General features: G+C 47.2%; 1 protein-coding gene across 1 annotated transcript in view; it reads right to left on the reverse strand.

Moving 5' to 3' along the window:
- Aldh1l2 (aldehyde dehydrogenase 1 family member L2) overlaps positions 1–12,618 on the reverse strand; it is a 47,017-nt gene that overhangs the window by 28,007 nt on the left and 6,392 nt on the right. Inside the window, exons 3-8 of the mRNA XM_052165059.1 lie at positions 9,872–10,106; positions 7,530–7,695; positions 5,022–5,123; positions 4,185–4,274; positions 1,850–1,984; positions 512–637 (exon numbers count right to left, since the gene is read on the reverse strand). Of these exons, the coding sequence (XP_052021019.1) occupies positions 512–637; positions 1,850–1,984; positions 4,185–4,274; positions 5,022–5,123; positions 7,530–7,695; positions 9,872–10,106 (854 nt within the window). The remainder of the gene's footprint in view (positions 1–511; positions 638–1,849; positions 1,985–4,184; positions 4,275–5,021; positions 5,124–7,529; positions 7,696–9,871; positions 10,107–12,618) is intronic.

Below are 12,618 nucleotides of genomic sequence, written 5' to 3' on the forward strand. Positions count from 1 at the left end.
CCCTCAGTCCCTACCAGTTTCAGGGCAGGGCATGGCTGACACACACACCCCGCCCCGCCCCCATTGATCTGCCCCTGAACTTTCCAAATCAGGGGCTGGGCTTCCTCGCCCGCAGAAGCTCTTCCCTGTGTAATCCAGACATTTGGTTCCCCCCCTCCACCTAACTTCTCTCTCTGCCCCCCACCCTGTCTCCCTTCCGGTGTTAACTTCCCTGAACCCATCCTGTGTGGTCAGAGAGCTGCTTCCCAATAAACCCGCTCTGGCTTCCCAATAAACACTCTGGCTTGAATTGGCCCATTTCACCCGCAGAGAATAACGTTATCACCAACCTCACCCAAACCCTCCAAGCCGACTTAGAACAGAAAAATAAATCTCTATAGACTGTGTTTCTTAACCACAACTTCTGTAGAAGGAGTTAAAGCTACACTCCCACTGCTCTAAGAACAATTAGACCAGCCGCAAACAGGCACGGGGTTTCCGAGGGAGAGTGAGTAGTACATCGCCCACTCACCTTAATGGTCTCTGCCACCTTCAGCTCCTCAGCCGTAAGTTCTACCACTGATGTCTCGCTCGAGGAAAAGTATTGGGAGGCGGGAATCATCTTCCCATCCTCAAACTGCAGGTTTCTCACCATCAGCTGCAGCAGAAAAAGAAGCTGAGGATTGGGTCCACCCACTACCACGGCTGCCTGGAGGAGGAGTCTAATGCGTCATCGGAGGGGTACAGAAGTTGGCTAGTCTGGAGAGTGCAGACATATGGTCGACCTACTTCCCGGGGTCTAAAAGGACTGGAATGACATCTTCATAGTGTCAGAAAAAAAAGGTCAGTCAGCTAAAGGGGCCAGATGCCCCTCGGGTGGATGGACAGTGCACTCGGGGAAAACTTGCCTTTTGGGTACAGGGGCTTGGACTTGAAGCCTCCTGAAGGAAGCTATGGCTTCTGCTCCTCCCCCTGCTACTCCCCCTGCTCCCGAGAGGACACACCACTGCTGCCAGCGTGGCAGCTGCTAGTGCATTTGGATGTGTGTGCTAGTATCGATCCTGAAGGTGCCTGCCTCGCTGTTGCAGAATTGGAGGCTGAGTGAAATCCAACCATTTGTTTAGTGTCACTGAGGTAATAAATAAGAGCTGGTTTAAGACCTAGCGGCAGCTGGGCACTAAAACACCGACCCTAACATTTACCCTTAACCATGGGGACTGTGTTGAATAGTTTTGTGTGTCAATGTGCCACATAAGCTAGAGTCATCAGAGAGGAAGGAGCCTCCGCTGAGGAAATGCCTCCCTGAGATCGGGCTGTAAGGAATTTTCTCAGTCGGTGATCAATGGGGGAGGGCCCAGCCATGGTGGTGTTGGCCTATGGAGGTGACAGCAGTGGACAATGGGGAGGAAGTCACATGGGCCTCTCTGGATCTCCTAAACACTGGCAGCAGGAGACGGATATGAATCCTTCTCCATGCTTTATAGACAGGGAAACTGAGGCACAGTGGAGAGAACCATCCTTCCCAAGCCAGCAGGTAGACAAGAAGAGTCCATTTTTTTTTTTTGGTGTTTTGTTTTGTTTTGTTTTTCGAGACAGGGTTTCTCTGTATAGCCCTGGCTGTCCTGAAACTCACTCTGTAGACCAGGCTGGCCTCGAACTCAGAAATCTGCCTGCCTCTGCCTCCCAAGTGTTGGGATTACAGGCGTGCGCCACCACCACCACCCAGCTCAGAGTCCATATTTTAGTCTCATCTCCAGAGATGTGAGACAGGCACCATGAGCCTCCCAGCTCCCGGTGAGTGCCTGCGGAAGCCCTTCCCTAATAACTGAGGTAAAAGAAGGAAGACCAAAAAGTGGCTTTGTATACTTACTGCTTTTCCATCATTCCCAAAAAGAACAAGGCCGCTCTTGGTGACAAGACCGGGCTTCTTGGCACCTCTGATGTCCAGTGGTTCTCCAGCAGGCACAGAACCGGCCAACAGCGATGAGCCGTAGAAAGTCACCATCTAATAAAGAGATCAAACCCGGTGAAGTCAGGAAGTTAAGGCCACTGCCAGGAGTGTGGGGAAACTTGCCTTGAACGAACACTGAAGCTCACGTTTCTGCAGGAAAGCTGAGACACGACTTTGTCATTTGTCATTCATTTGGTGAGAACGGAATCAAGCACATCAGGAGAGATGTGGCAGATATGAATGTGTATCTGTAAATGTGTGGACGAAGTCTCAGGGGTGGGCCGGAGACAGGCTCGGTGGTTGAGGGTGCCGGCTGCTTTGCAGAGGTCCCAGGGTCAGTGCCCAGGGTCCTCATGGCCACTTACCAACACCTGTAACTCCAGCTCCACGGGATCTAATGCCTTCTGGTTTCGGAAGGTTCCTACACACAAGTTACATGCACACACACACACACAGAATAGTTTATCCTGCCCTCCATATACACCTGTGCACATGCATGCACATGCACTCACACATGCATGGCTTCACATACTACATATACTCTCTCACATGTGAACACACACATGTGAACACATCTACACACACACACACAAACACACACACGAGGCAAAGCTTTAAAAAGTTTCACACCCAGGTGATAGGAGTGTGTGTTTATCATGTGTTCAAATAGTCAGAAAGATGGCTGTGGTTAAAAGGAAAAAGCAGTGTTTTCACGTAAAGGTAGGGTTTGTATGTCTAAGTGTGTGTGTCTGTGTCTGTGTGTGTCTGTGAGTGAGTGTGTGTCTCTGTGTGAATGTGTTTGAGTGTGAATGTCTGTGTGTGAAAATGTGTGTCTGTATGTATATGTGAATGTGTGTGAATGTGTCTGTGTGTGTATGCATGTATGAATGCATGCGAGTGTGTGTGTCTGTGTGTGAATGCGTGTGTGAATGTGTCTGTGGGTTAATGTGTGTATGAATGCGTGTGAGTGTGTGTCTGTGTTGCAGTGAGTAGGCTATGGTGCTGTAGAATTGTTCAGGTTGGTTTTTTTTTTTGTTTGTTTGTTTATTTGTTAACTTGACACAAACAGAGTAGAGCAATTTGAGACGAGAGACCTTAATTGAGAAAAACTCCTCCAGATTGTCCTGTAGGCAAGTCTGTGGGCCATTTTCTTAATTAACAATGGATGTAGGAGGGCCCAGCTCACTGGGAACCATGCAGCCCCTGGATAAGCTGACCAGGGTTTTATGAAAAAGCAGACCAAGCAGGCCATAAGAATCAAGCCAATAAGCAGCATTCCTCCATGGCTTCTGCTTCAGTTCCTGCCTCCTGGTTTCTGCCCTGACTTCCCTCTGTGATGGGCAGTTACCAGGAAGTGTAAGATGAAAAACACCCTTTCCTTTCCTGGTTCCTGTGGATCAGTGTTTTATCATGGTGATAGGAACCATGATAACTAAGACAGGAGTGAACATGGCCTCATATCTGTTGGGCAGTCACTTCATGATAGAGGCCCGAGGAACATGTGCACTCTTTCTATACAGGACAGTGAGCCACAAAGGTTGTTCAAGGGGTCAGTTCAAGAAAACAAGACTGGGCCAGGCGGTGATGGTGCACGCCTTTAATCCCAGCATTTGGGAGGCAGAGGCAGGAGGATTTCTGACTTCGAGGCCAGCCTGGTCTACAGAGTGAGTTCCAGGACAGCCAGGGCTACACAGAGAAACCCTGTCTCAAAAAAAGAAAGAAAACAAGACTGAAAAGAATGGTAACCAAGAACAAAAGATATTGATTTTTTTCCCTAAATTATCATTCTATAAATCCTGGCTGTCATTTACTGGGCTGTAATAGCTACTATGTATTGAATACATCCTGCACTCAGGGACTATGCATTTACAGGAATGGCCATGTATTTGATTCTTTCTTCCTCTCTCTCTCATCTCTTCCTTTCTTTCTAGACAGGGTCTCATTGTATAGATATGGCTGACCTGAAACTTGCTATGTATACCAGGCTGGCCTTAAACTCACAGCAGAAGTCTGCCTGTCTCTGCCTCCCTAGAGCTGCAGTTAAAAGAGAATTACAAATTAGAAACCAACCTGAGCAATTTAGTAAGATGACGCCCAAAGCGTAGCACTGTGGTACAATGCTTTTGTGGCTTGTGTAAGGTTGGGTTCAAATACCAGTAGTAAACACACACGCGAGTGTGCACACACACAGAATGAGAGGGGGTGGGACAGAGAGAGAAATTGTATAGGGGAAATGTGTCCCTTGAAAGAATACCTGTCCATTGATCTCTGCCCAGGCTCCAGGGACCTTATCATGACCTCGAATCCAGTTATGCAAAACTTCAGCAGGCTGGTCCCAAGAAATCTAGGTGAGCAGAAATATGAGTTATGAGGCCCAGAGGTGACACTTAGCTTTTCTCTCCCATCGGGGAAATGAGCAGGGACACATAGGGCCAGCTGGCTTCCAAGCTGACCCTGAGTCAGGCGCTGCCTCTGGGTCAGGAAATGGTCTCCCGGGACTCACTCAGAAGAGGAGGTGTGGAAGGCAAGTAGCTCCTGAATGAGCTGCTGAAAGCCAAATCTGTGGCTTCCCCTTTAAGAAATACAGAGAACAGCCTGGCTGAGGAGCTGACGGGCTCCTGACCCTTCGCTGGTAGCTAGAGAGCAGAGTTTTTTGAGAACATAAACAAAGTTTTAAAGTACAAAGTGACCAAGCTATTCTGACCAAGATGAGACAAAATAAAAGAAACAGTTCCCTGAATCGATCCCCTGCCCCTCCTGCTACTGGGTCCCAGGGAAGGCCACAAACTGTTAACAACAATCTTATTGCAAAAGTCCCTCTTGACCTGTACATTTAAAAATATATTACTCATAGTAATCCACCCCCCTTTGTAAATAGGGTATAAAAGATGTCTGCTTTCTGTGTTCAGGGCAAACTCTCCCTGCAAGGATGAGTGACCCCACGTATGTGGGACAATAAACCTCATGCTCTTGCATCAATCTTTCGTCAGGCTGGGTGCTGAGGGGTTGCACGCCTGAGTTCAGACCCTAAGAGGCCTGTTGAGTTACAACAGAGGGCTGTGGCTTGGCTGTGAGTCATTGATGTAAATACCTCAGCGTTCTCCTTCTTCTGGATGCCTTCGTATGTCGCCCCTTCTTCTGGCTGGGGAGTGCGAGGTGCTTTTCCATCAGCTATGAGTTGGACGGCTTCTACCTAAAGCCAAAACCAGCACTGGTGTGAGGGACAGAGAGCTATAAAGGCCTGTCCTGTCCGATGGAAGCTTGGGTCCACCAGACTGCTACTCTATGGAAGTTACAGACATCCCATGTGTCCTGAGAGGTGTATACCACATTCCTGTTTTGCAAATGAAGAAGCTGAAATTTCCAGAAAAGTTGGACCACTAACTCTAGACTCAGCTGCATTCAGCCAAGGATAGCTATGAATGCAACCAAACCCAACCAAACCCGACGTTACACATACACTAATTTAAAACACCAAAAGTTTTTTTGTTAATGTTGTTTGTTTGTTTTGGATAACTCGATTGCACATCTTTTGTGTGTGACCTTTGTAGAATACAGTGTCATTTCACAATGACAAAGGGTTTGACATGCCTGGCAGGATTTATACCTAGGTGTGCCCGCTCCAACATCAAGCCTGCACTCGGGTGTGACTCCTTGTTGGGGCTCGAGGTGAAACTGCGGAGCAAGGATCATGCTTAGCATGTGCAAGGCCCCGGGTCACCACAGAGAGATGGGAGGGCGGGAGGAGATGGGGGGAGGGCAGGAGGAGGAGATGGGGGAGGGCAGGAGGAGGAGATGGGGGAGGGCAGGAGGAGATGGGGGAGGGCAGGAGGAGATGGGGAGGGCAGGAGGAGATGGGGGAGGGCAGGAGGAGATGGGGAGGGCAGGAGGAGATGGGGAGGGCAGGAGGAGATGGGGGGGCAGGAGGAGGATATGGGGGAGGGTAGGAGGATATGGGGGGAGGGCAGGAGGAAGATATGGGGGAGGGCAGGAGGAGATGGGGAGGGCAGGAGGAGATGGGGGAGGGCAGGAGGAGGAGATGGGGAGGGCAGGTGGAGGAGATGGGGGAGGGCAGGTGGAGAAGATGAGGAGGGCAGGAGGAGATGGGGGAGGGCAGGAGGAGATGGGGAGGGCAGGAGGAGATGGGGGAGGGCAGGAGGAGGAGATGGGGGAGGGCAGGTGGAGGAGATGAGGAGGGCAGGAGGAGATGGGGGAGGGCAGGAGGAGATGGGGAGGGCAGGAGGAGATGGGGGAGGGCAGGAGGAGGAGATGGGGGAGGGCAGGTGGAGGAGATGAGGAGGGCAGGAGGAGATGGGGGAGGGTAGGAGGAGGAGATGGGGGAGGGCAGGTGGAGGAGATAGGGGGAGGAGATTGACTGTTCTGCCCAATGTGGCGATGCTAGCTAGTCACAGCATCACTGCTTTGGGATGTGTCTGACTTCTCTTTCCTGACACATTCATTGGGAAACTCACGTGTGCCATGTGCTATTTTGATTGTAATGATTGATTTTGAGCACCCGATGTGTGCTAGGTCCTTTACATAAATGATGTCGTTTCATTTTCAGAATACTTGTGCAATTTCCTCATTGTACACAGGAAGTTTTTCCTTGTTGTACATAGTTTTCCTCGTTGTACATAGTACGTTGTACATCGTACAGGTTTCCTCATTGTACCTAGGAAGGAACCAAGACCAAAGAGCAAAGCCCTGCTGTTGTCAGCCCTACAGTCACCCTGTAGATGGTAGAACATGAACTAGAAGACAGGGCTCTCCGACACTAAGACACTCTGCCTGAATCTCTAAGTCTCCCTCTTCCCTCACTTCACTGATGACTACTTAATAGAACTGTGCTATTTTTTCCAACAAATTCCTGTTGGTGTGGCGGGTTTGAGGGTGAGGGGAGACAACCAAATGGCATAGAAATTGCTTGCTGAATCTTTGGATATTTTTATGGATAAAATGCTTTACTTCACAGTATAGATGCATGTTTGGAATCTTTTACTTTGAGCACATCTGAATAAATAAGTTAATAATCACATTTTCACCCTGTTACATAGACTTTAAAGGAAATCTAAGTTCCATAGAAAAATTTAAATTTTTTTCCTTATTCTTCCTTATAACTAGTCATTATCAACAGGGCTGGGGATTCAAGTATCTGGCAAGAGGATACAGCCATTTAATGGTTTGTCTTGGCTGCTCCATCTCCTTAAAGAGGAACAGACTATGAGACTTTCAAGCTCCAATTTACATTACAGGCATGTGATACCATGCCTGGCTTGGCAAATTCTTGATTAAAGAAAAACAGTCACAGGCCTGGAGAGATAGATGGTTCAGCAGTTAAGAGCACTGACTACTCTTCCAAAGGTCCTGAGTTCAATCCCCAGCAACCACATGGTGGCTCACAACCATCTCTAATGGGATCTGATACCCTCTTCTGGTGTGCCTGAAGACCAGACACTCATATAGTATACTCATATAAATAAAATAATAAATTTTTTTAAAAATACTAAAAAAGAAAGAAAGAAAAGAAAAGAAAAAAGAAAAACAGTCATCAGATGTTAAAGGTTTCCTAAATCTGTGCTGGTGGTGTGAGTATACTGACCATGGCCTTGATCCCCTCAGGAAAAAGGAACCGGTTATAAATCTCGTCCACTGTGTCATTGGGTTTGACATCACATGATCTTTGAAGAAGGATGGGTCCTGTATCTAAACCATCATCTGCCCAGAAAACAGAAAACCCAGCTTTCTTATCTCCCATGATTAGAGTCCTGCGAAAAGAAGAGTTTCCATTTAAAATGCTGGCTGATTGTATCAAGTAGAGAACTGGTTAGATTAAAGGTAAGGAGGTTACAATGCAAACGCACTGCATCCTCGTGTGTGTGTGTGTGTGTGTGTGTGTGTGTGTATGGTCTTGCAATAATGGCTTTTATGCATCTTCGAAGGTGTCACAATCATCCTTGCTGCCACCCACTGACTGCAGGACTGAGTCATTTTCACACCTGCCTGTACTTCCTACGTTACATGCGGATCATATCCTAAATAGAATAAGAATGAACAATGTAACAGGGTACTTGTGAAAAGAAAACTGACAATTAATTTAGGCTGTATAGCATAAATATCACTTAAACTTAGAATTAGCTCTAGACTGGCTATGTAAACAGTAGTAAATGTCTGTTGATTAAGTCAGCGATTCAGACCGTGTGATGTATGCAGCCCAGACTAAGAGAAACTCTTAGCTTGGCTCTATAGGGATTTGTAATACAAATGAAAAGTTGGATATATGGACAAATACCTATAAACCCATCATAGAGAGTAGGCACATACAGAGAAGGTATAAATGCCCTGAGTCATCTTTTAGATTTATTTGTATTTATATGTATGCGCCTCTGAGTGAATGGCATGTGTGTGCAGATGGCCACAGAGGCCAGCAGAGGGCGCTAGATCCCCGAGACTTGAACCTAATTCGGGTGCCTGAACCAAATTCTGGTCATCTATAAAAGCAGTGCCTTAAACTCTGAGCCATCTCTGAAGCCTCAATGTCCTCCCTAAATCATTTGTCTTTCTCCAAGCTATCAAGCAAGCAACAGCTAAATCAATTATCGGTTGGGTCTCTCCCTCTCCCTCTCCCTCTCCCTCTCCCTCTCCCTCTCCCTCTCCCTCTCCCTCTCTTCCTCCTTTTAGAAATATTGAGGAATTATCATCACACTCTCACGAGCCTTAAAAATATTCATCTGCTTTGACCCAATGATTTTGCACATAGAAAGAATCAAAATGAAACAGGTCCAAGTGCGAAGGTATCTACTACTGCTACTTACAAGACCAAAAGTAAATGAATTCCTGGCATCAACCTTTAAATACCATAGAGTATTTTTCAGCACATTTAAACCACATAGAGATTTTCTTTTTATATCCAACAATCTGACACCAAGGGATGCCAGGAAGGTAACAGATAAAGACAACAAAGGTAAAGGTGATGGGGAAAGTCCAGTTCAGCCTCAGCTCAGGGACCCTGGTGTTGGGTACTTATGGTGTGCCAGGACCCAGCACAGTGAGTGCACCATGGTGTTAGATACTTATGGCCTGTCAGGAACTGTCATGAAACAGATGTGAGAATGTTGGACACAATCTCTTTAAGAAGCTTCAAGTCAAAGGAAGGAACCTGGCTGATAAGAAGGCACTTTCCTGTAACTCTGCATTTTCATTTATACGAGAAGAAAAAAGTCCCGAGAGCATCATGCATTCTGAAGACTGTGAAGGTTCGGGTCACAAGCGCAAAGAAGTCCTGAGACAAGCCAGCGTGAACCAAACTGATCTTATCTGTCTGACCACTGAAGCTTTGGGGACCTGGTTACAGCCACTGGGATTAAAAACCAGAGGCCATTGTTGGGGACTTCTGTCCTACTTCATGTAGTATCTCCAACTCTCAGAGGTCTTCAGACAACTAAAGCAATCTATCAGAATCTTATACACACAAGGTGTGTGTGTGTGTGTGTATGTGCACCTGCATGCATGCTAAATGCATGTGTGTATGTGGAGTGCACACATACGCACACATGTGGAGTACACACATACACAAAGTCCAGAGACTGACATCAAGCGTCTTCCTCCGTTCTTCATTCTAGTTTTTGAGCCAGGGTCTCTAATGACACCTTGAGGTTGTTGATTCAGCCAGGCTGGCTGGTCAGTAAGCTCCAGTGGACAAGCCTATCTCTACCTCCCTCTAGCTGGGATAACAGATGAAGCCTCCAGGCCTGGCTTTCGTGTGGGCGGCAGGGATCTGAACTCAGGTCCGCACGCACGCACAGCACAGCAAGCACGTCGCTGACTGAGCCAGCTCATCTCCCCAGCCCCCAGCATACCTCGTTTCTGCATTATGTAGGAGAGAAACAGAAAGGCCGTGGACTATGGGGATCGCGCTATCATCCTGGCTGTTACGAGTCTCACCAGTTGATGGCTGAAGCTCCTCTGTGCCTGGGTAGGAGCGAGGGGTGGTAGATGATGGAGCCGTGCTTCGGGCTGTCGATGACATCCATGGGGATGTACTGTGTGCAGAAGGGGAGCACATTGAGCTCGGCGCCCACAGACTGGTAGGCATCTGCTACCTCCTGGATGGTTTTCCCCTTGACTCTCCATCGAGGGAACTTGAACACGGGAGTCCCATCTTTCTCTGCCGCCAAAGCTGAGCACACACAAAAGAGAGATTGTCCCTTTTTACCAGACCATGGTCTTGTATTAACACACTGTGACATTGCAATTTCACACAACTCTCTTTTTTTTTTTTTTTTTTTTTTTGGATTTGGTTCCCCCCCCCCCCCCCCGAGACAGGGTTTCTCTGTGTAGCCCTGGCTGTCCTTGAACTCACTATGTAGACCAGGCTGGCCTTGATCTCAGAAATCCGCCTGCCTCTGCCTCCCAGAGTGCTGGGATTACAGGTGTGTGCCACCACTGCCCGGCAAGTTCACACAACTCTTACTGGCTACACACAGTGGGGAACAACTGGGGTTGTGACTAGAATTCAATGTTACTATCAGGTTCGTCCATCTTTCTGGAGACATAGTGTATTTATTATTGGACACATAATGTATTTGAGTTTGAAAGCTGGTGAGTGGATACTATTTTCAGATTTTGATGAAAGGGTCTTTTCTTAAAAGAACTTTTATTACATTTTTAATTTATTTAGTGTGTGTGTGTGTGTGTGTGTGTATGTGTATGCAGTGTGTGTGAGTGTGTATGTGTATGAGCACCTGGACAGGTGGCTCAGTCGTGTAGTTCCCAGAACTTGTGTTGAGTGCCTGATGACCACTTTCACAGATATAGAGATAATTGAAATAAAATAAACGTTGAGATAGGATCTCACAGTATAGCTCCTTCTATCCTAGAACTTACTCTGTAGACCATACTGGCCTTGAACTCACGAAGATCTGTCTGCCTTTGCCTCCCAAGTCCTGAAGCATGTCATTATAAATAAATCTTTTTTAAAAACTGGACATGGTTGCATGCACCTGCAACTCCAACACTGTGGGGACAGACAGGAGGACCACATGTGGGGACAGACAGGAGGACAACATGGGCTTGGCCTCTAGCTTAGTGAGAGACCCTGTTTCCTGGGGATAAGGTGGAGAGTGACAGGGTAGGACACCTGACATCCTTCTCTGACATCTACAGTACAGGTACACACACACATGTGCACACACACATCACTTGTGTGATAATAGAAGGAATCTGGGGTTGCTTGGGAAAGAAAATGGGGTAGAGAAAATATTTTCCTATTTAAAAAAAAATGAGCTCTGCAGAGGTAGAGACTTGGGATGGTAGCTTATTGGTCTGGTTGTTGTGGGTTTTGACTGCCCAGAGCTGGTTTTGGCTTGCTCAGTGGACCCTCCTGATGAGAGCTTTTGGCTGCTGTCATTATTTTGTCCTTACAAGCCTGATGTGAGGCATAGCATCTTACATCCATTTTCCTCCGGGAACTCTCACCTCCCCCTGTGAGGCAGGGGCTACTGAATTGGCGGTTAGTAGGCTATATGACTTGCACAGGGTCACGGGTGGAAAGGGGGCCGACTCCACGTCTGTTTCCTGATCTTAGAACATATGCTGCTAAGTCTGTTGCACAATCTCAAGACCATATTGTGTTGTACGTCATGTTGGGTTTGCCTTCCTTTGCTACATTACATCACGAGTTCAAGCCGTCATGACCAAAGGAAAGAGGTCCTGACCCTGGGTCCAGGCACCAAGGGAACACCCTTTTCCCAGATCTATTTTGAAATGAATCTGATAATCATATTTGAAATTCCAAAAATCCATGTACACAGCAGGGATTGTTAGTTGTCTGCGTCCGTCTTCCAGGCGTGGGATCTCCTAGTGGGGTGGTCAGCTTTAGCGGTCAACTTGACACAACCTAGAATTGTCTGGGAAGAAAGTCTCACTGAGAAACTGTTTCCATCAGGTCTATGGGGGATTATCCTGATCACCTTAGTTGAAGTGGGAAGACTCATCCAAGATGGACAAATCCAAGATCTGTCCATCCAAGATGTCCCTTTCCTAGGCAGGGGATCTTGAACTGTTTGAAAGTGGAAAAAGCTAGCTGAGAACTAGCATGCGTGTATGAACTCATTACTCTCTGCTATTTATTTATTTATTTATTTATTTATTTATTTATTTATTTATTTATTTATTTTGGTTTTTCGAGACAGGGTTTCTCTGTGTAGCTCTGACTGTCCTGGAACTCAGGCTGGCCTCAAACTCAGAAATCCACCTGCCTCTGCCTCCCAAGTGCTGGGATTACAGGCGAGCGCCACCACGCCCGGCTACTCTCTGCTCTTGATCAGACGGTTATGATCTGACCAGCCACCTCAGCTAACTCACAGTGATGGACCAGAACCTCAAACTGCAAGCCCAAGAAATCCTTCATCCCTTAAATTGCTTTTGTCAGGATTCTTTTAAAAATTAGTATGACAGTAACAGGAAAGAAAACTAAGATACTTTGTACAGTTAAATGTATAGCTACCCAAAGACAATCTCAGTTTCTCAGGCTCCCTGTTGAATGAATCAGCCTACACCCAACATCTGGCTGGTTGGATATGACTGGAAGTGACGTGTGCTGCTTCTGGACTATGTCTGTAATGGAGTGCTCGTCCTGGGCTCCCTGTTTCTCTTGTTGGTGTACATGCATGTTCGTGTGAGCACATGCA

Source organism: Apodemus sylvaticus, chromosome 20 (assembly GCF_947179515.1).
Source record: "Apodemus sylvaticus chromosome 20, mApoSyl1.1, whole genome shotgun sequence".
Taxonomy (NCBI): domain Eukaryota; kingdom Metazoa; phylum Chordata; class Mammalia; order Rodentia; family Muridae; genus Apodemus; species Apodemus sylvaticus.